Source organism: Myotis yumanensis, unplaced genomic scaffold, assembly GCF_028538775.1.
Source record: "Myotis yumanensis isolate MYYU_CA2020_CCGP unplaced genomic scaffold, mMyoYum1.0.hap1 SCAF_13, whole genome shotgun sequence".
Taxonomy (NCBI): domain Eukaryota; kingdom Metazoa; phylum Chordata; class Mammalia; order Chiroptera; family Vespertilionidae; genus Myotis; species Myotis yumanensis.
The window spans coordinates 44,219,815-44,243,632 of NW_027223764.1; the positions used below are offsets into that span (position 1 = coordinate 44,219,815).

The window sequence follows — 23,818 nt, forward strand, 5'->3', positions numbered from 1 at the left end:
CACACACACACACACACACACGAATGTCTCCCTAATAATGCAAATGTATACTCTCATGACAGCTCTACTCCTAGAGCCACCACTCCAAAACATCACTCATTTTCTTAACATGGTACCTTCACTCCAGTTAAGCTGTCTCTGCTACATTCTTGCACATTCTGAGATCTCTGCTTTTATTCTCACCTCCCACATATGCAATGTGAAATGTCTTTTCTATATATTAATTCTCCTTTATGTAAAAGAAACAAAATAACTAACTTCAAAAATTACTTCTAAAAAATACTTCCCATTCTTCAATTTTATATCCCATCAACATCTGTACTATTTTGTCATATATGTATATGTGCATATTTTGATTTAGACACTGAGCTTTTTAAGAGTAGAGAGCGGCCGTCTTTCTCCTCTGAATTCACTACAGCATTTGGTGCAGAACAGACGGCAATAAATGCTGACTGTATGATCAGACATCTTTAACAATTGTGAAAGGAAGCTGGCTAGCTGGCTGCTCCACAGAATAATAGAAAGTCCATCTATCCAGAAGGCCTGCTTATCCAAAGCTTGCTAAAATGTGGACCCAGCCCTAGCTGGTTTGGCTCAGTGGATTGAACACCGGACTGCGGACTGAAGAGTCCGGGGTTCGATTCCAGAAAAGGGCATGTATCTCGGTTGCAGGCTCACTCCCCAGCCCAGTCGGGCCGTGTAGGAGAAAACCAATTGATGTGTCTCTCTCACATGGAAGTTTTTTTTTTCTCTCTCTAAAAAATGAATGGAAAAATATCCTCGGGTGAGGATTAACAACAACAACAACAAAAATGTGGACACAAATATCAACAATATTACTCTATCTTCTGTTCTAGAACCACAACCACCCCCTACCCTAAGGCATTTATATCCATAAGCCAACGTTTCTTAACCTTAGAACTACTGATATTTGGGGCTGATAATTCTTTGTTTGGGGGAAACAGGAGTGCAGGGAAACTGCCCTGTGCATTGCAGGATGTTTAGCACATCCCTGGCCTCTACCAATTAGATGCTAGTATCACTTCCCCTTTCCCATGAGAATCAGTGCCTTAAACTGTAGATTCAGCCCACAAAGAGGAAAGGAAGCAAATCTCAGTATGTACTAGTAGAAAGCCAGATGGATGCTGCCCACCTTCCCCAGGATTGTTTGGATCTGTCTATGTGGCATGGGTCTTCCCAAGACTCCCATTCACTCCATGTCCTCCTAGACCAGTGGTTCTCAACCTTCTGGACCTTTAAATACAGTTCCTCATGTTGTGACCCAACCATAAAATTATTTTCGTTGCTACTTCATAACTGTAATGTTGCTACTGTTATGAATCGTATTGTAAATATCTGATATGCAGGATGGTCTTAGGCGACCCCTGTGAAAGGGTCGTTCGACCGCCAAAGGGGTCGCGACCCACAGGTTGAGAACCGCTGTCCTAGACCATCCTTCAACTAAGACTTAGGGGATACAAGGAGAGAAAACTAATAGAGATACTTTGTTTTGGGGGGATCCTAAAGACTGGGTATTAACTACCCTGGGTCACTTAAAAGCTTATTCTATCAGGACTGAAGCAGTTCATGTTCATGGGTAGTTAGATTCTGGGAATTCTGGTTTAGACTCAGTCTAAGAACCATGTTGCCCAAGAAATGACTCAATCACAATTCATCTAGCTCAATGCTTGATCTTAAAACAATAATTTATATCCCTTTACAACCCCACCTTGAGACACACACACACACACACCCCTACCTATAGTTGGACTAGTTTGAACCTTAGGTCCCTGGAAAGGTACCACATTCTGGCACATAATATTAGACTTGGGGAGAGTTACCTGGGGGTCTATGGGGCTCCCCTGCTATGCTGGGCATCAAGACTTCTGGGGACAGGAGCTGTGGTTGGGGTGGGTAGAGCTGGGGACCAAGGAGAAACACAGGAGGGTCATGAGTGACAGGGAGGGAAGAGGAGCTGGAACAACGGTGCCCGGTTTCCAAAGCCTTTTTCCTTGCGTTTGATGAATCCTTATAATGAGACGACAAAAAACACAGAGATGAGAATTAACACATAGCAGGATATGGTTAGGTAAACACAGTGAGGCAATGAGGGGGAGATGGAGGGAACTAAAGTGCAAACATGCCTTGTTCTGGAAAGGACTCAGTTTACTCAGTCACTCTTCCTGTTAGTCTTGTTAGAAACTCCTGATCACTATAAACTGGAGACACCAAACTGTAGATCCTCTTCTCTTAACTTATCTTCCTCATAGTCTTCACCTTCCCAACCCTACCACCTACGTCTTTAGCAAACTCCTTAATGCTAACAGTAGAATTAGAGAGAGAGAAATAGAAATTTAAAAATAAAGAAGAAATGAGAGAAATTACGAAAGCCTGAGAGATTGAAAAAGAAAATTCTATTTTCTCTCTAAATATTGGGAACCAAAATATATATCCTTAAGTGTACAATCAAGAACTCTACTACTAGATTTTCTTTTATCTCACTGCTACATTCCACAATCTCCCTCTTTGCCTGTCAAGTTTGCACCCACTGATGCTTACCAGTATACCCTGCTTTATACTCCATTAGTCACTCACATTTGTGGCAAAATCTCAGAAATTTCCCCTTTAACATTTGAAACACTAATATGTACACAAGTGAACCAACATTCTTCCAAACTCCTCCTCCAGGTATCACATTTTTTTAAGTCATCCATACTCAAATGTTGACATTGCCCTCAATTTTGCACCTTTTATCCACAATTCCATTAGTTGCCTTTGCCAAGGACTGTTATTTCTACCAATAGGTTTCATATTTCAACTTAACTGGGCCCTGGAGACAACCTCAGATCTGATCTTCCTATCTCCACTATAGCCACTACCTCATTCCTGTGGCCTGCAAGTTCCTACGTGATACAGCAATGCCAATCTTTCTCACTGATCTCCAAAACCATTCCTGCACCTTTTACACTCTAACCTTCTTACTGTTCCTCAAACACGCCACGCTCATTTCACCTTGGGCTCTTTACACTAACTGATCCTGTTACCTGGAATGCTCTTCCCATGGTGCACACCTTCGTAATACTGAGGCCTCTGATCAAATGTTACTTCCTTAGAGCCAATTTCCCTGCCTACTCTATCAAAAATAACCTTGAGGCCCTGGCTGGTTTGGCTCAGTGGATAGAACGTTGGACTGTGGACTGAAGGGTCCCGGGTTCAATTCCAGTCAAGGGCATCTGCCCGGGTTGCGGGCTCGATCCTCACTGGGGGACATGCAGGAGGCGACATATCAATGACTCTCTCATCATTGATGTTTCTATTTCTCTCTCCCTCTCCCTTTTTCCTCTAAAATCAATAAAAATATATTTTTTAAAAAAACCCTGAGAATAACCAGTTACCTCCTTACTCCTTTTCTCCTCTTGCTTTGTTTTATTCTTCTTTATCATACATTGTCTAAGATTAACTTGTTTATTGTCTTTCTCTCCTAGTAGAATACATTTCTTTTTACTCCAGTATCCCCAGCACCTTGAACATCACCTGGAATATTACAGGCACTTTATAAATATTAAACAAAATAATCTATATGCCAGTATATCTTATTTCCTTTACTAGATTGCAAGTTATTCAAGGACAGAATTTGTGTTGTTTTATCAGTATGCTCACAGCATCTACCATAGCATGGCACATAGGTATTTACCATATAGCCTAAGGACCAGGTGCTCTTAGCATGTGACACAAACAACTATTCCTTTCTTCTGGACAGAAGAAAGTGACACCACACTTCCCTGTTTTCCCTCTATCTCTTTGGTCCCTTTTGCCAAGTCCCCTTTTTGAGTTCTTCAGAGCTACCTTGAATCTGACACTCTTCAGGGATATATCCTGGTCTTCTCGTTAACAATATTCTTTTCCTCTTTTCAATGTCTATGATGCTCAAATCTCAACTTCAAGCCTATTATGTCTCACATCCAAAGGCCTACCACATATCTCCACTCAAGCTTAACATAGGATGGGCAAAAGCAGGCTTACAGTTATGACTACACAAAACACAGAGTTTATTCTTGTATTATTTATTAACTAGAGACTAGAGACCCGGTGCACAAAATTCGTGCGGGGGGCGGTCCCTCAGCCCAGCCTGCACCCTCTCCAATCTGGGACCCCTCGAAGGCAGTCAGACATCCCTCTCACAATCCAGGACTGCTGGCTCCCAACCGCTCACCTGCCTGCCTGCCTGATTGCCCCTAACCACTTCTGCCTGACAGTCTGATACCACCTAACCACTCCCCTGCCAGCCTGATAGATGCCTAACTGCACCCCTGCCGACCTGATTGCCCCTAATTGCCCTCCCCTGCTGGCTCAGTCACCCCTAACTGCCCTCCCCTTCCAGCCCAATTGCCCCTAACTGCCCTCCCCTGCCAGCCTGGTCGCCCCCAACTGCCCTCCCCTGCAGGCCTGGTCCCCCCAACTGCCCTCCCCTGCAGGCCTGGTCCCCCCCAACTGCCTTCCCTTTCAGGCCTGGTCTCTCCCAACTGCCCTCCCCTGCAGGCCATCTTGTGTCCACATGGGGGCGGCCATCTTGTGTTGGAGCAATGGTCAATTTGCATATTACCTCTTTATTATATAGGATTCCCATATGAGCTATAAACCTACTTTTGCCCCACCCTATATATCCAAAATTGTATAATTCTCTTCCCTCAAATATATTCTTACTCCTCTTCCCTCAAATATATCATTATCAATCAACTCATAATTCCTGGATATGATCTTTGATTCTCCTTTCCCCATATCCACGCAGGCAGGCACCAACCCATTGATTTTTGCTTCCTAATTGGCTCTCCAGTATGTCCACTTCTCTCTATCTTCCCAAACTTCTTACTGTGGTTCATGATATAACCCTTGTTTATATTCTGTCCAGTCTCACTTGTCAATACTCTCCATTCTTCCCTTGTCAGACTCTAATCTTGCCATACCAAAGTAGCTTCTTTTAATTCAGTTAGCATCTGCTTCAGGTCCCTTTACCTGTTATATATATACTAGAGGCCCGGTGCACAAAATTCATGCATGGCCTGCACACTCTCGCAATCTGGGACCCCTTGGGGGATGTCCAATTGCCGGTTTAAGCCCGATCCCCATTGAATTGTGCCTAAACCAGCAGTCGGACATCCCTCTCACAATCTGGGACGCTGCATGCACCAGTGACCATACTTTTCATACAGGTGAAAGGCATCTTGCTGTTGTGTGGACAGCTATATTTTTTTGCCCTGATTATAAAAAGTAGTGCATAACATGATCCTTCTGAGACAATAGTACCATTTTCCCCAGCCAAGTAATTGGCTTTGTCACACAGTTATAAGTGTCAGAATCAGGGCTGACCACAAAATGTGCAAGCCAGAGAACATGGATGTCATTGCTGCATCATCCTGTTTTTCAGTGTTAGAATAGCCTTACCAAGTTTTAATTTTTAAATCTAAGGGATTGTTCCCAATATATAGGGTAGGGTCCCTAGGCCTGGCTGGTGATCAGGGCTGATCTGTGGGGCAACCAGCAGGGCAATTGGGAGGCCCCCACTGGACCCGCCTTGGCTGGCGGCCTGGCGCTGCCTGCTCACCGGCCCCAGTTTCATCAGTTCTTTTTATTTTTATGCCACATATTTAAAACCTGTTTTTAAATCTATAGTGAACTAATCTGGTGAACAAGATTCAGTGCACTGGTGCTTTGCCTCTTGGCCTCTATTGTAATGAAAACTCAACTTGCTTTGGGCAATTGTGTGAACTTCTCAAAAGGCATAATTTATAAACCCAGCCACTGAAACTATTTGAGTTTGTGATCTCTGTTAATGTGGATGTCCCCGTCCCTTTCACCTACAGATTACTGCATTAATTATGTAAGAAAGGCCTCAGGCCCAGCTGGCATGGCTCAGTGGTTGAGCATCGACTTATGAACCAGGAGGTCATGGTTCAATCCCCAGTCAGGGCACATACAAGAATCAACCAATGAATGCATAAATAAGTGGAATGACAAATTGATCTTTCTCTCTCTTTCTCTCTCTCTTTCTCTCATCAATAAATAACAAATTAAAAAAAGAAAGGCCTTAGAAGGAGGATTTTAAAATCTTTTTTTTTTTTGCTAATGCAAATGCTTCATTTCAACTTGAAAGCACACTGGACTTCACTCAATCATGTACTGAGATGGAGAGGAAAAGGCAAAACAACATTCCATCCCATCTCTTCCTTTGATTAGTGCAATGGGTTCTGACCCAAATCAGTAGCCATTGCTTCTTAGAGACCCCTCTCAAGCTACTAGGATTCTTCTCACCCTGGGCAGCCCTATAATACACCTTGCAGAACTGCTACAGGGAAGGGACATTCTTCTGGGTTCCAACTATATGTGTCAATAAAATCATAATTATGTGTCCTCATTTTTGCTGAGTACACATAGCTTTCCCCCAAATTACAACCTTCAGTTTCTTCTTCCCCTTCACTTACACCGTATTTTACCTAGCAAGAGAAAGAGGTGCTCTGAATAGACAGACACTTACAAAACTGTGAGAAGAGACTGGGACCTCCACCCTCTCTAAGACAACAGTGCCGCTGAGATTACATGAGATGCAGCAAAAATTCTCTGCACTGTGTTTATCCCCATACTCCCTGCTGGGGCCTCAGCAAGGGGTAGCCTTCAAATACACAGACACACATAGATAAACACATAAAACCAGACCTATGGTTTCCCCACAGATCCTGTCCCCAGGGATTTGGGAGAGAATAAAGTAAGAGTTACTAGTAGAGACCTGAATTAGATGTATTTGAAAGGTAGTGCCCAAGTGGCAATCTCCTCTCACTCAAAAGAAGCTCAATCATAGACCTTGTTTTCATCTAATAGCCCCACGTTACCATGCCCCTGCCTTACCACCAAGCCAACCGCTCATATTGCCACAATTTCTTCCCCAACATACCACCCCATGCCCAGCACTTTAGCACCTGAAACTGCTACCTGAGAAGCTGGCACTGTGCTGGCTTCATGGAGACTCTGCTCCATTTCTGCTGTTGGGGTCTTTGAGAGACCAAGACCAGGGGCTGAGTGCAACCTTCTTCCCATGTCATCTGCAGAGCCTGAGGAGGGAAAGGTAAATACAAGTTGAAGCCATCCCTTTTCTTGGAGCCTAAACTCTGAGCCTCACAGCACAAAATTCAGGCGTTGTTTCATTAAATAACAAATATGCATCCCTAAATCTAATTGAGGGTATGCTCCTGCAATGTAGAAACAGGAGTTTCAGAATATGGGTTGTTTCTTATAGGCCACAAGAAGGTCTCAGATCACAGGCCTTGAAGAACCTCGTAGAGAAGGGGCTCTGTGGAGAGATAGCTTAATGTCCCCATCTTGCCTCATTTCATTTTTGTAAACATTAACTTTGCTTCTGTCAAGACTTGGGCCCAAGACATATATATATATATATATATATATATATATATATATATGAAATTTTCCAACACAGTGATTCTCTAGAGCATCTGTGATGACAAAGAAACTGTTATCTATAGTCTAGTTAGAAACTGAAATGATCGAATAATCACCTATCAAATCTCCTCATTTTACATTATGGAAAAATAAGTTCCATGGTCTGACAGGTAGTAAGTACTTTAACCAGTATTAAAATTCAAGTCTCTCAATTTTTGCTTCCTAATAGTATGAATAGGAGCTCTTCAGTAATATTTTGTATGTGTAATGCTTTTATTTCCATTAGCTTCTCTCAGTCACTTAAAATTTTTTTTAATATATTCTATTGATTTTCTACAGAGAGGGAGAGGGACAGAGAGCCAGAAACATCGATGAGAGAGAAACATCGACCAGCCGCCTCCTGCACGTCCCCCACCGGGGATGTGCCCGCAACCAAGGTACATGCCCTCGACTGGAATCGAACCCGGGACCCTTGAGTCCGCAGGCTGACGCTCTATCCACTGAGCCAAACAGGTTCTGGCACTTAAATTTTTTTTTTTTAAATATTTTTTTACTAGAGGCCCGGTGCACAAAATTCATGCATGGGGGTGTGTGTATCCCTCAGCCCAGCCTGCACCCTCTCCAATCTGGGACCCCTCGAGGGATGTGTGACTGCCTGTTTAGGCCCGATCCCGGTGGGCAGTCGGACATCCCTCTCACAATCCAGGACTGCTGGCTCCCAACCACTCGCCTGCCTGCCTGCCTGACTGCCCCTAACCGCTTCTGCCTTCCAGCCTGATCACCCCAGAACCACACCCCTGCCAGCCTGATCAATGCCTAACTGCTCCCCTGCCAGCCCGATAGCCCCTAACTGCCCTCCCTTGCAGGCCTGGTTGCCCCCAACTGCCCTCCCTTGCAGGCCTAGTCCTTCCCAACTGCCCTCCCCTGATGGCCATCTTGTGTCCACATGGGGGTGGCCATCTTGTGTGTTAGAGTGATGGTCAATTTGCATATCACCTCTTTATTATATAGTATTGATTTCAGAGAAAAAGGGAGAGGGGGAAAGAGAGAGAGAGAGAGAGAGAGAAACATCAATGATCATAGAGAATCACTGATTGGCTGCCTCCTACACACCCCACACTAGGAATCGAGCCTGTAACCCGGGCATGTGCCCTGACCAGGTATCCAACTGTGACCTCCTGGTTCATAGGTTGAAGCTTAACCCCTGAGCTATGCCAGCTGGGCTCAATCACTTAAATTCTAAACAATCACTAAATGCTTACCTCTTCCTCAAAATCTTGCTAGACTGTTAAGAACTGCTACAAACTGGATATGTGACTTCCAAGGGGCTTGCCCCAATGTAACTAAATAAGTCTTCCATTCTAAAGATGCACATGCCCTTGACCTGTATTTGATATATCTATGCCTATTGCCAAATCCTGTCTTGATTTGGTATTTTGATTTTATATGTTATCAGGCTGACACATGTTATTGCTGATATTAAGCTAGAAGACCAGTTATTTTTTAATGTTTCCTGGAGCTTAAATGTAGTTGTTCTAAAACTACCTCAGATTCATCTAGGAGCTTTAAAAAATACAGCTTCCTGTACCTCTCCACAGACCTACTGAATCTGAATCCTTGTGGTTAGAGCATAGAAATATTTACTTATTTATTTTAAATATGTTTTTATTGATTTGAGAGAGATAGAAAGGGAGGAAAGAGAGAGAGAAACATTGAACGGCTGCATCCTCCATACCCCCTACTGGGGATTGAGCCCATAACCTTGGCATCCACCCCAACTTGGGAGGGATTTGCATGAAGTATTGTTAAGATGAAAAAAACAACAACCTGTAATATTATCCCCCCAAAAAACACTATATGTCGATCTACATAAGATTTTATAAACAGTAAAATACAGAAATATGCACATTACATTATTACCTGGGAAGGTGGGAATAAAAGGTAGGAATTAATGTGAGGGGAGGAGAGAGAAACAGTAAAATTATCCATAATAAAAACAGCATGTGTGCTATGATCCCATTTATATAAAATTATTTCTTTGTTGTTTTTTTTAAAAGCTACTCATCAGGTGACTATAATGGGCAGTCAGATTTAAGAATTACAGCTACGATGATTAGAATCTGGTGCTCCTCTAGTCAAGTCAAGCATGATTCCCTAGACAGGAGGTGGCTATTGAAACCTCCTGAAGCAGCGGTCACCAACTGGTGGTCCGTGGACCACTAGTGGTCCGTGAAGTCCAAAAGGTTGGCGACCGCTGTCCTGAAGGGAGTAGACTCTGATTCCTTTAAAGATATTTAAGCAGAGGTGGAGGTGGCCGTCTGTTGAGAGTACTGTTGAGGGATTTCTGGATTTGATAGATGGTAGAATTAAGATAATGTCTACTACCAATAAAGAGTAACAAGAAAGACTACCAGGCATTATGTACTTTCTGATATAAGAAGTTTAAAGTCCTACCCATGAAATTTTTTTTAAAAATGGAATCTGATTTTAATCAAGCCTCTAGCCCTAAGTACCAGGTTATAGGAAAAACAGGGGCTAGAAGAACATGTTTAGAAAATTTTTAAAAAGCTCTATTAGAATATAATCAATAAAATCTAGAATGCGGAGGATAAATGATGAAATTTTTTCAACAAATAAATGGGGGTAAAAGAGAAAGGAATCTTACAGGTCTAAAAAAAAAAGCCTTGAAGCAAATCAGCAAAATGCAATGTGAGAATCTTGTTTGGATTCTGATTTGAAGTAAACCAACTGTGAAAAGACAACAAAGGGACAACTGAAAAAATATGAATACTGGTAACTGCATTATATTAAGAAATTATTGTTACTTTTATGTGTAATGTTATAGTTTTGCCTTTTAAAAGTCTTTATTTCTTTGAGATAGATTCTAAACTATCTATAATAATAAAAGCGTAGCCCTAACTGGTTTGGCTCAGTGAATAGAGCATCGGCCTGCGGACTCAAGGGTCCCAGGTTCGATTCCGGTCAAGGGCATGTACCTTGGTTGCAGGCACATCCCCAGTAGGGAGTGTGCAGGAGGCAGCTGATCGATGTTTCTCTCTTATCAATGTTTCTAACTCTCTATCCCTCTCCATTCCTCTCTGTAAAAAATCAATAAAATATGTTTTAAAAAATAATAATAATAATAAAAGTGTAATATGCTAATTAGACCAGACAGCTGAACGACCTTCCAGACGTCCTTCCAGACGAAGCCGGGGCTGCGAGTGCTGAGGGAGCCGCTGTGGCTGCGAGGGCTGAGCCCCTTGCACGAATTTTGTGCATTGGGCCTCTAGTCTATAATAATAAAAGCATAATAAACTAATTAGACCAGACGTCCTTCCGGACGACCTTCCAAATGAAGCCGGGGCTGCAGCCATAGAATCAAGGCAGTCGCTGCGGCTGTGAGGGAGAAATCCAGGCAGCCGTTGTGGCTGTGAAGGCCTACTCTTGCATGAATTTCGTGCATCAGGCCTCTAGTTTATAGATGAAATGTCTGGGGATTTGCATTAAAATAATCCAGCGGGAAAAGGGGAGGGTGCTATAGCTAAATCAATTATTGGCCATCCTATATAATAAAAGCCTAATATGCTAAGTGTCTGACCATTCGTTTGACTGTTCAGTCGCAATGATGCGCACTGACCACCAGAGGGCAGACGTTCCAACTGGTAGGTTAGCTTGCTGCTTGCGTTGGGCCGATCAGGACTGGGGGAGATGGGCCAGGCACGCCCTGGAGCCCTCCCGCAGTCCTTCCATGACTCCAATCATGCACCAGTGGGGTCCCTTGGCCTGGCCTGCGCCCTCTCACAATCCTGGACCCCTCGGGGGATGTTGGAGAGCCGGTTTCGGCCTGATCCCCACAGGCCAGGCCGAGGGACCCCACTGGTGCACGAATCTGTTCATCGGGCCTCTAGTATGTTAATAATTGGCCAATATAATCACCATCCATTAGTGATAAGTACATGGGAGTGGGGAGTATTATAACATTTTACTCTTAACTTTTAAATATATTTGAAAATTTTCCATGACAAAAGGTTATTTTTTATTTTTTGGATAAAGTCTGCCCAACTTCAAAGAAAGAATACAGGTCAAGGTCAATCCTATATAATAAAAGTCTAATATGCTAAGTGTCCAGTTGTCCATTCAACCAATCAAAGCCTAATATGCTAATGATATGCTAAGGCCGCTCAACTGCTTGCTATAACGTGCACTGACCACCAGGGGGCAGATACTTCGACCGGTAGGTTAGCTTGGTGCTGGGGTTGGGCTGATCAGGACTGAGCAAGACAGGTGGGACACGCCCTGGAGCCCTCTCGTGGTCCCTCCCTGGCTAGCCAACCTCCAGCGTCCCTCCCTGGCCCCAATCGTGCACCAGTGGGGTCACTCAGCCTGGCCTACGCCCTCTCGCAATCCGAGACCTGTTGGGGTATATCGGAGAGCCGGTTTTGGCCCGATCCCGCAGGCCAGGCTGATGGACTCCACTGGTGCACGAATTCGTGCACTGGGCCTCTAGTGTTTTTATAAATCTTTAGGTACTTCTGGTCACAAAAACAGTATATTATATTATCCCATTTATATAAAATGTCATAAAATGTCTCAAATAGGCAAATTTATACACAGAAAATAGATTAGAAGTTGCCTGGGCTGGGGAAAAGGGATAGGAGGAAATGGGTAGTGATCACTAATGGATACAGGCTTTCTTTTTGGGGTGATGAAAACACTTTAAAATTGTGGTGATGGACGACTCTGTGAATACAATAAAAACCTCTGAATTGTACAGTTTAAGTTAATTGTATGGTATGTAAATTATCTATATTAATAAAAGTGTAATATATTAATTAGACCGGATGTCCTTCCGGACAAAGAGGGGCTGCGAGAGAAGCCCGAGTCCCGGGTGCCTGCCGGCGGCCAGAGGGAAGCCCAGGTCCAGGTTGCCTGCCAGTGACTGGAGGGAAGCCCGGGTCCCGGGTGTCAGAGGGAAGCCGGAGCCAGCAGCCGGGGGAAGGAAGGCCTACTCTTGCACAAATTTCATGCATCAGGCCTCTACTTGTATTATGTACCTGAAAGTTGCTAAGAGAGTAGATCTTAAGGAGTAGATCTTAAATGTTCTCAATACAAAATACATTGTAATTATGTGTGGTGATGGTTGTGTTAACTAACCTTATTGTGGTAATCATTTCATAATATATACATGTATCAAACCATCACATTATACACTTTAAATGTACACGATGTTATCTGTTATTTTATGTATCAATAAAGATGTGGGGGGGGGGGGAGGAAGTAATTTGGTGTTTAGTAAATACTCTCTAATAAGGACTCCCCCAAAGATATATTTTGTCATATATGAATGGTAATTGGCATTTTCCTTCATCGGTAACTACCTGATTTATTCTACTTCATCATTTTTATGTCATGTCAGTTCTTTGTTTTTTAAACACGTCAGCTTTTTTTTTTCTCACCAGAGGACACGCTTTTATTTATTTTAGAGAGAGGGGAACATTGATGTGAGAGGGAAACATCAATTGGCTACCTTGTGCATGGCCCTGACTGGGGATTGAACCCACAACCTGGGTATGTGCCTGAACCAGGAATTGAATCCGTGGCCTTTCAACAGACGATGCTCCAAGCATATAGGACAATGCTCCAACCAACTGAGCCACACCAGCCAGGGTTCATGTCAGTTCTTAAAAGACACAATTTAAAACAGACTCTAACCAAAATAAAGGCTAGTTTGGTTTGGCAAGTATTTTGAGAACTGACTCATTCGATAGATTTTTAAAATTTGTTCTTGTTCAGTGTTAAAGAAAAAAATTAATGATTGGTAGGTACTCTTTCATATTGATTTTAGGAGTATAATCCTTGAACTTCTGAGTTTAGAAGGCTAATTTGCCAATATATATCAATAGAGTTTTTAAAAGTTTATAACCTTCAACTAGGTTATTACTCTTCTAAAAGTTATTCTAAGGAGCTTATCAGAAATGTGGTCAAATACTTAAGTTTAAAGATACTCACCACAGGATATTAAAATATTGGAAATAGCCTAAATAATCAACCATATCATAATGATCATGCTTCTTGTAAAAGTAAAACAAAATATAGAGATCAACCGAAGGACTGGTATGCATCCATATAACCATAACTAATGGACATAAGACACTGGGGGGTAAGGGAGGGCAGGGGTCTGTCAAGGGCGGGGGGGAAAAAAGGACACTTATGTAATACACTTTGTAATACTTTTAGCGAAAAATAAAAAAAAAAATAAATAAAATAAAAAATAAAAAACAAAGCCAGGCCCTGGCCAGTTTTGCTCAGTGGTCAGAGCATCAGCCTTAGGGCCAAAGGGTTAAGGGTTCAATTCCAGCCAAGGGCATGTACCTCGGTTACAGGTTCAAACCTGACCCCCAGTTGGGGCGTGTGTGGAACCAATCAGTGTCTCTCTCACATCAATGTTTTTCTCTCTCTCTCTCCTCTCTCTCTCTCTTCCCTTCCTCTCTCCCTCCCTTCCACTCACTCTCAAAAAAAAAAAAAAAAAAATCAATGGAAAAATATCCTTACTCCTGGGGTGAGGATTAAAAAAATAATAAAAACAAAGCCAGAAGTAAACTCATGAAATTTTAAGAGTGGGATTATGGGATTATCAATAATGTTTATTACTTTCTATATTTTAAAACTATTCACAGTAAAAAATGTTGCTATTTTGGGTAATATAAGTTCTTTATTGTTTTGCTTTGTTTTTATAATAAATGTTTGACAGTCAATTAGTTAATTATATTTTAACTAGAGGCCCAGTGCACAGGTTCGTGCACTGGTGGGGTCCCTCAGCATGGCCTGCAGGGATTGGGCCAAAACTGGCAGTCCAACGCCACCTGCCACTCCTGCTCATCCCGGCCCCGCTGCACCTGCCGCCGCCACCACTCGGTATTCTGCTGTGGTCTCCAGGCTGCAGCAGCCAGCCGTGAGCCCTGCATCTGGCGCCCGTCTGTCAGCTGAGCAGCGCTCCTGCTGTGGAGCACACTGACCACCAAGGGGCAGCTCCTGCTTTGAGAGTCTGCCCCCTGGTAGTTAGTGTGCGTCATGGCGACCAGTCGACCGGTCATTTGGTCGGTTAGGCTTTTATTTATATAGACTAGAGCAGCAGTCACCAACCCGTGGTCCATAGATCACTGGTGGTCCATGAGGTCCAAAAGGTTGGCGACCACTGGACTAGAGGCCCAATGCATGGATTGGTGCACACTGAAAGGAAATTAATTAGAAGGTGGCTGGCAGGGCGGGACAGGGCGAGACGGGCCGGACACTCCCTGGAGCCAACCTCCCTGGTCTCCCAGGCTCGAAGGGCATCTGCGGAGTGAACGGGATCCCTCCGGCGGGGATCAGGCCAAAACCGGCAGTCCGACATCCCCCAGGGGTCCCAGAGTGCACAACGACGACGGCAGCTCCTGCGTTGAGCATCTGCCTCCTGGTGGTCAGTGTGTGTCATAGCTACCAGTCGAATGGTCACCTAGGCTTTTATGTATAGATAGATAGATAGATAGATAGATAGATTGCAATGTAATTTTATGTGTTTATGATTATTAAGACACTTGACATTTGTTTATTCTTTCTCTATTACATTATACAGGAAGCTAACTAAGGCAGACTCCAGCTTTCCCTCATTCTTTAGAATCTTCTTATACTGTCCTGCCCCCATATACCTGAGGGGCACTTAAGAAATGTTATTGTAAAGTCTACACTAGGATGCACATCCTAAAAATGATATCAAATTTCATATTTATGTGATATCTCCCTACAGCTCCTTAGAGCATAATAGGTACTCATTGAACACTTGTTTGGCTGTAATTAAACATTGGTTGGCAGCATGTAAGGAACCCATACTATTATAGAAACTGCTAGGCCAGAGCTGAAGATAAAGTTCTCTGAGTTCAATTTCATAGAATCATACATATTTTAAGAGTTGGAAGGTATCTTAAAAAAAAACAATCATTGAACTAATTTTCCCTTTTTATAGGTAAAAACCTGATACTGGGATATTAAGTGACTTGTCCAAATGTATACTGACAGTTAACGATAGTTCAGCCTTTGAAATTCTTAAGTTCATCAATCTAAGCTATAAATATTCTTCATTTATTCAATATCTAGAACTAAGTCTGTAATATGCATTTAAAGTATAGAATTCACACAATAAAATCTCATGAAAAGTCAGCGAGTGGGTACCCTAAAGGCATACTACCTTGAAAATTCTAAACCTGACAGTTCCTGGAGGGATCAGGGAAGGTCTTGATATTGCTGGTTCAGTAAGATCTGATAATGCCCTTTGCAGACTTGACTCAACGGGCACATCCTCACTGCAAGTTGGATCTGGAAGCTGGATCTTGGGATTAATTTAGCTTCTAAGCCATGGAAGTCTCCCTCACCCATGTCACACCAGTTACTCTCAAAGACATATGTGCCATTCCTTAGTGTATATTGAAGAAGCTCTGGCATATACTCAATGGTCTCTCTCTTTAGAAGGAGGGAATGGGCCCTTGAGTGATGATTCTTCACTCTAGCCAGAAAATATCTAGCCCTTGTCCTGAAGTCTTTACACATAAAGTCAAAAGTTTTACAACCACCTCCTAAGCTGGGGATACTATTTGGACAGAACACCACCCCACCTCTCATCTTGTCCTCATGCTTTCAGCTTTTATATGTGTCCCAATCCCCTACCCCTGGTAGCACACTTACCTGTTTGGCTAGGTAGATGCCAGGCCACATCCTGCTGCCCCCATCCAGACCAGCCTGCTTGAGAAGCCTGAAGACTGGCCTGGTAGAGAGACTCCAATTCTGAGGTTTCCTGCTCTGTATCTTGGTTCCAATGTGGATGAAAAAAGATGTGGTTTCTGTCTGGATAGGCTACACAAGTACGGGGATTTTTCAGGGAGGACTTCATTTCTGGCCCAGGGGCTCCATGTTTAAGCTGAGAATCAGAGAGCCTTGTGACATTCACCCAGGAATCCAAAGGCAAGGGAGTCCCCAAGTCAACATTGCTGCCCAATTCCTTAGGCCTAGCATCTCTTACTTGAGATGGCTTCCTTTGGTACCTATCTGGCTCTGCCAACCTGGGTTGTCCTGCCCAAGAAGTTTCACCATTAGGTAGCCCAGAGTTCATCGCAAGGGAAGGATGATCAGGAGTTTCTTCCCGGAAAGGCAGTCTGTCCCTACCATCCACAGAGGGTTGCTGTTTAGCCCAAGGCCAATGGCCTTTCCCTTGACCTTGTGGGAAAGGAGGCTGAGAGTCAGAAGGAGAAGAGTTCTTCTTTCGACTATTTGGAAAACTTCTATCCTGGGAGCCTGTGCCATCCCTTGTGGTGGCGCCTTGCATCCTTTGAAACTGTTCTGTCAGAGAGCGAACAAGCCCCTTTGTGCCCGGAAACTCTGGCCTACAGGGCTCCTCACTGCTTCCGTCCACTTTTGACGTCAACAAAGTTGTGAGGCTGTTGGCTTGGAGGCATTGGTTAGTTTTCTGCACAGTATCAGGAGAGTGAAACACAGATGAGGAAGCAGCAGGCATTATAGGGTGGCAGGCTCTGTAAAGGGGGAGGCCAGGCTGAGCTGATGAACTTGCAGGACTACAGCTTAGGGTGTGTGCATCTCCTCTCTCACACCCAGCTGTTCCAGTTGGATGTGACCAAGGCATCACCTGGGATGAGCCAGAAGTATCCCTCTTTTCTTGAAATAGCTCTTCTTGATCAATGCCTCTTCCTTCTTGAGGGGGGAACCTGTTGCAGCTGCTGTTGTCATCCCTGTAGCCTTGCAGCTTACCCTCTTGTACATCCAATGGTTCCCAAGCATGCTGAGAGTTCTTCTCAGTCCTCCCTGGTGTTTTAGGTAAGCCCTGCCTGTGGAACACAGAGGGGTCAATGCTATCTACCTCGACTGAATTAAGAAGGTTCGAGGCAGACCTACTGGGGGAATTATGCTGTGGGGCAGAGAGGGCAGATGACTCTGAGAACAGTGATGAGTGTGACTCATGGCAGGAAGCAGATGAGTAGACGAAAGAACTGGCCCCAAACTCTGTATTCGTGTAGGGTTCCAGTTGGGCCTCCCGGGTTAACAATACTTGGAGCGGGATAGGCTGTTCACTGAAATAAAGGGAGAGAGCCAGTTGTAAGCTGTCTTGATTGACAAGATCACTTACAAAAAAACTGTTCATTCAGCTCCAAGTTCTAGCTATACACCGAGGGAATGGTGAAAATAAATGGAAAGACAAGCACAACTAAGTCAACAGTTCAGTGGCTCACAAGAGAAGGCACATGGTCTGCTCACACCCAATTAAATATTAATCCTCTTTATTACATGCCCTCACCAAAACTGCACTCAGTAATAGTAAGTAAAGCCCTTGCCAATATTCTTTACTACTCACACAGTCCTATTCCAATCATATTTTACTTGCAAATTTAAAAAATAAAATTGCTAGTCCCACATGCAGATGACCTGGGAAGTAAGCAAAACCTAGAAATCACTCATACCTGGGGTCCTAAGAGGCAGAACAGCCAAAAGAACCAAAAGGCCATAGTACAGGGTAATTTGGGTTCATGGGGTTACATAAAAATCAACCATTTCAAGTATGTTCTCATAATCTGAATTTGGTTGTATTACGCCCCGAGATGTTTCCCCAAAGTAAGGTACTGTGACTGTCTTGGAATTAGGGAGTGGAAGTCAGGATTAACTGTATTTATTGGTTTCTTACTAATTGTTTTGTATTTCTGACCTAAAAATTGTGTTAGAAGAACTAAAATAAAACCTCAGTCACTCACATACATCAAGTGGCATAAGTTTTCTGGAAAGAGTTTAGTTGCCTAAATTGCTTATATTCAAACATATCTGATCAGGTTCTCATAACAACACTCTGCTGGTGGAGTATACAATGAAAGAATTACATTTAAATGACAATATGCTATAAACTTTTGTGGGAACAGTCACTCAGTTACTCTTATAATATTATGGAAAATATATTATATTTATATGAGAAGCCTAATGAAGTCAAATAGACCTACCTGGATTTGAATTCCACACTTTTACCACTTATTAGCTGAATAATACTGGGTACCTTACTTATCTTATCCTCTAAGTCTGATTTCTTTATTTATACAGTATCACTAAATAATAGTACCTTACTTATCTTATCCTCTAAGACTGATTTCTTTATTTATACAGTATCACTAAATAATAGTCCTTATCCTAAGTTTATTGTGAGAATTAAATACAATAAAACATAAAGTGTTTAAGCTTAGTGCCTGAGCATAGGCAGATGTCCAAAAAATGCTAGCTGCTTTTATTATGTTTATGTTCTGAAAACTACTCAGGTTTATTAACAGCCAATATTTACTTTTACTTAAATCTACCTATTCTGAGGAACAGCCAAATTCAAGGGCTAAAATGTGAGAACTACACTAATGGCCAGTCCTAACCATAGCAAAGCAAAACAAAGGAAATCTTCGTGTCACTTCTCTCTGGTTTCATCAGAGCAAGAAAGACTCTTTTCTCTGCTTCCATGAGGGACAATAAGCCACTGAAATCCCAAAATAATTCACATGGCTGCTACTGCAACATGAAATGTAGCTTGGATTGCCATGTCTAAGAATGTCATATGTCAGCCATGGGCAAACTACGGCCCGCGGGCCGGATCCGGCCCGTTTGAAATGAATAAAACTAAAAAAAAAATAAAAAAAAAGACGGTACCCTTTTATGTAATGATGTTTACTTTGAATTTATATTAGTTCACACAAACACTCCATCCATGCTTTTGTTCCGGCTCTCCGGTCCAGTTTAAGAATCCATTGTGGCCCTCGAGTCAAAAAGTTTGCCCACCCCTGTCATATGTACAAATTTAATAATCGTGTTACTACACAAATCCAGGGGCAAATGCCTCCACAGGAAATACGAACAAATGGTCTATTTATTATGCTACATTTCCTACATCTTTCCAGGAACTATTAAGAAAAGAACCAGCACTGGGATGAGCTTTCACTGTATGTCTGACCTAAGAGAAGTTTTTTCAGAGGAGTCTTCTCTCCCCTGTAGTCGCCAAGACAATGAGAGCTCTGGCTATGGAGCACCCCTGGGCTCTTCCTCCCCTGGCAAACATGAACTGTTGTGGTTCCCAGGCACTACCTTGTTGGCTGAGGGAGGGCCCCTGCCTGTGAGGGGAGGCAGGCTGAGGGCTGCGACGGCTGCTGCGATGATGGCTGCTGCTGCATGCGATCCTGCAGGCTCCGTGCTTTTCGAATACTGATTTGCAACTTCTTATCGACTAGGGCTCTGCTGTGCGTGCTAGAGCTGGCACCATGCAGGGCAAGTCTTAGTTTAGCTAAAATGCAAAAGAAAATATAGCAGAAACAGAACACAAAATACAAACAAAAATAAAAAGAATAAAATTGAACCAAAAATGAGCAAAGATATGCAGTAAAACTCAAAAGATGCAGCAGAAATGTAAGGCGTGGACCATGCATATGCTGTCAGGGCACAGAGCTGGCCCTGGCTACAAGGAACATTCGCAGAAGCCATGGAGGCTAAACAGGTTAATTCAAATTTTAAAAACAAACAAAAAGTTAAACTAAAATGAATTAGGAAGGTAAATCGGTGCTTCCATCTTAGAGGTTGCCACTCTTGTCCTTTGCAACTGATCTGTCCGACTCTGGTCTCCACACTCTGCTCCCAACTCCCCCTTCCTGGAGGCCAACAGCAGAAATAAGACCCACTCCTACCTGTGTCTTTACAGAACACAGCTTCTTGTGGGTCCCACTTACGAACCAGATACAATTTCTAAGCCTTAGTCCCTTGTTGTACCCTAATGGTGCGGCACACCAGAAAGGCAGGGGAAAAACATAAAGAACCAAATATGCAGTGCAAAGTCACAGGCCTGGGAAGTCGCAGTTAATTCATTCCTTCTTTCCTGCCATAAGCTGCACCTCACTAGTCAGTGACTAGAGAAAGAGCAAGCCAACCTCACATCTGAGGTCTAACTTATCCTGGGATAAGAAGGTAGGCCTGGCTGGGTGATTCATCTGTGGACTCCTGCTGAGATTATTCCAGTAAATATCCATAGGCCACACTGTCAATGCCTGGCACACTGACTAATAGAACTCCGAAGGGCAAAGATAGCGAAAGGGCCTCTCACTTTGGGAGAATGAGTGAGGAGACATAAAAGCTGCTTTTATCCCACCTGAGTGGGACAACACTAATACCTGTTATGAAGTTAATCAAAAGTGCCATAGGCATAGTGGTTAGAGTTACTTACAGATGGCTTCGTTACAGAGAGCCAAGGCTGCAGCACAATCTCCCTTCTGTTCCAGATGCAGTGACTCTTCAAATATTGAATCTGCCTCCTTCAGGGACCTCTCAAAGCCGTCACTCCTCCCTGAAAGGGCCAGCACTTTTCATTTTCATTACAATTGCTTCCAACTTTTCCTATGTACTGTTGTTTCCCTTCAATGCCCAGAGATCCCTGCTGCTGAGCCTTTGGTCTACCCTTATTCCAACTGTCCATTGCTATTAAGAATTCTCTGAAACACGTAGAACATCCATTTTTGCCTTAACTGACATCTTACCCAAGGCCATGAAAGGGGGTATGTCATTGTCCACCACATATTGCAACTCCAAGACCTCAAGGAAAGAATAAAGCACTGTCTAGAGCAGAAGGTAGATTCTTATGCCTGAATTGACCATCCTTTCCACAATCTTGCCAACCAGTATAGAACACCCCAGATCTCCCAGAAACCTCAGCTGCTGTGTTAAGGCAAAAGTGGCTTCACTACTCTGAAAAGCCATCTGTTAACACTTTATTCCTACATCAATTCACAGTCCTTTGTAAACACCCTCATCTGGAAGACCAGCACACCTCTTGGGCACAGAGAGTCTACAGTTCCTAACCTCAATATATCTGTTGAACTGCCTTTGTTGTTGGTTTGCATCCACCTATCTTTCATCAGCACAGCTAAGTATTTACTTTTATCATGTCCTTGCTCACCAAACCTACCTCACAAAAGTTACATTCCCATACAGAGAGCATGAGATATTCCTTCCTCCCCTGAAAGTGAATGCGTGCCAAAGCAGGTGCAGGAGAGTCCAAGTACAGAGCCAGATGAAAAAGCAAGAAAGTACTGTAAGGGCAACTTCTGCAAAAGGTTCCTCAAGTTTAGGTACCCATTTGCCTTCAATAACCATAGATTGATAGTAAGCTGTAATAAAAGTTCATCTACAATTGGGATTAGTGGTGAGTTTCCCGAAGCTCACAAAAAAAAACAAAAAACAAAATGTCACTCATTTTTCCCATAATGTCTTAATCCTCCACTTACCTTTAGTTGGACATGGAAAGAAAGGCTCTTCCACACCCCTAACGTTCACTCCCTAATTCACCATGGCTCTTGAAGAGTAATGGGAAGGTGGTGAAAGTAGCAAGTTGGCTCTGAAGAACTTAGCATTCAGGTTCTATGCCACCTCCAGAGACGTAATCCCCCGACCTCCAGGCCTGAATTCCTCATATTATTTGAAATCAACTGACTCTATTCAACCTTTATAATAACAAGTGGTGGCTACAGCCATTAAAGTTTTCTACAGAGATATAGGGAAACTATAGTTGACCAATCACTGTACTACACTTTAATTCGTACCCTCTAGAATCTTAGCACTCCATTTCTTGCTTTTTCAAAAGATACTGAACTGAAGTGTATGGAAAATTGAAAATGAAATATAGCCAGAGGGATTCCATCTCAACTTTAATGTACTTACTACCCTACAGACAAAGGGAGGTAAAAAGGCAAGGGAGGGAGATAGAAAGGCTCCTCTTTCAAAAGCAGCATAAACCTGAGATCCAATGCAATACATCTTGAGGATAAACAGGAAGAAAAGACTATCCTTAGGGATAGCTAAGGAATGAGGAATTTAAAACTGATTAATACAATGCCTTGGTAAATAAACGTCAACAATTGACTTAAATCAAAAGACTGCAAGATTACAGGAGAAAAGTGGCCCCCAAATTAGCCCAGGAAGCTTCTCTAAGTAAAAAGAGGAAAGTGATCAACAGAAAGCAGCCACCCAAAATAGCACTGACTCCTATTCTTTATGCTGGTTTAGCACAATTTGTTACATCCAGGAATTCTGAATAATGAGAATAATAAATTCATTTTATTAAAAAATACACAACAGAGATATAGGTTTCAGGGCCTAAATAGATAGCTCAGCTTTTTTGAACTCCTGTTTTGAAGGTTAGTCTGACCTTGTACAAAGTGACATCCTAAAGCAATTGAAGGAAAAAAGTGACAGATGTGGGGCAGTTAAGAAATTTAAGTAAAGCACATGAAAATCATATGAGATTGGGAAATGGATCATCAGAGGACCAGAAGGCAATCAGGTTCTATGTTCCTAGAACCTGTTTGGTAGATTGACTTCCCTAGAACTCCCGGTGGGAAATCCTGAAGGTATGTTTCTGCCCAGCAAGTAGAATTCTCCGGTCAGTGTGGCTTGCACACTGCCCTTTCCTGCTGTCTGAACTGTGACTAGTTTTGTTTACACCTTCTATAGATGTTCATGGGAAATATTTTTCACAAACAATATACTATCTCTAATCTATAAGCCTTAAATAGATGGGCCCCAAAGCAGTGCCTGTCTCCAATCAAGAGGCCTGTTACCTCCTATTTTAACTAGCTCTCATGAAAATGGCGAAATTAAAATAAAATATAACTTTGCTAATAAAATGAAGACAGGAAATTTATGAGCTTGAATATTTTTTCTTCCCTCTCTCGCTGTCCCCACCACCAATAATCTAATGTTCACAACAATTACCCTGATTCTGCAGTTCATCCAAGTCCATAAAGCGGCTGGGATGAGGGTTAAACCCTTTAGCTGCCTCTAATTCCTTCTCTTGTTTCTTTCGAAGTTCCTGTTCCTGGGCCCTCCTGGCCACCTCTTCCTGCAATTCATCCAGTTCACTTTTGGCAGGTGTCTCCCCACCTGGAATGCAAGCAAGGGAGAAGAGAAGTTACCACATTTCCATAACCAAGACTAAACCTCTGCAGTAGGTACAGCCACTGTACTGCTTTTCCCTTGGAACTCTTAGCTCCATGTGAAATTCATGTTTTGAATACTGCTTTCCATATCAGATTCAGTGTGAAACCTGGACTGTGAATAATAATAATCCTATATAATAAAAGGGTAATATGCCAATTGACTGAATGGCGGAACAACTGGTCGCTATGATGTGCACTGATCACCAGGGGGCAGATGCTCAATGCAGGAGCTACCCCTGGTGGTCAGTGCACTCCCTGTGGGAGTGTTGCTCACCCAGAGGCCAGGGTGACAGTTGGCGAGCACAGCGGTGCAGCAGCGGTGGTGGCGG

General features: G+C 43.0%; 1 protein-coding gene across 15 annotated transcripts in view; it reads right to left on the reverse strand.

Annotated features, from left to right (window-relative positions):
* Nucleotides 1-23,818, reverse strand: part of USP54 (ubiquitin specific peptidase 54) — a 118,997-nt gene that overhangs the window by 1,550 nt on the left and 93,629 nt on the right. For 8 of the 15 annotated variants that reach the window (XM_070432980.1, XM_070432982.1, XM_070432985.1 and 5 more), the window contains 6 exons: nucleotides 23,266-23,433; nucleotides 20,723-20,842; nucleotides 19,597-19,792; nucleotides 16,168-17,564; nucleotides 6,985-7,103; nucleotides 1,842-2,028 (listed from right to left, as the gene is read on the reverse strand). In XM_070432980.1, coding sequence (XP_070289081.1) covers nucleotides 1,842-2,028; nucleotides 6,985-7,103; nucleotides 16,168-17,564; nucleotides 19,597-19,792; nucleotides 20,723-20,842; nucleotides 23,266-23,433 — 2,187 coding nt within the window. Of the gene's footprint in view, nucleotides 1-1,841; nucleotides 2,029-6,984; nucleotides 7,104-16,167; nucleotides 17,565-19,596; nucleotides 19,793-20,722; nucleotides 20,843-23,265; nucleotides 23,434-23,818 lie in introns of those variants that run through there. The other 7 variants (XM_070432990.1, XM_070432987.1, XM_070432986.1 and 4 more) reach the window with 6 other exon arrangements.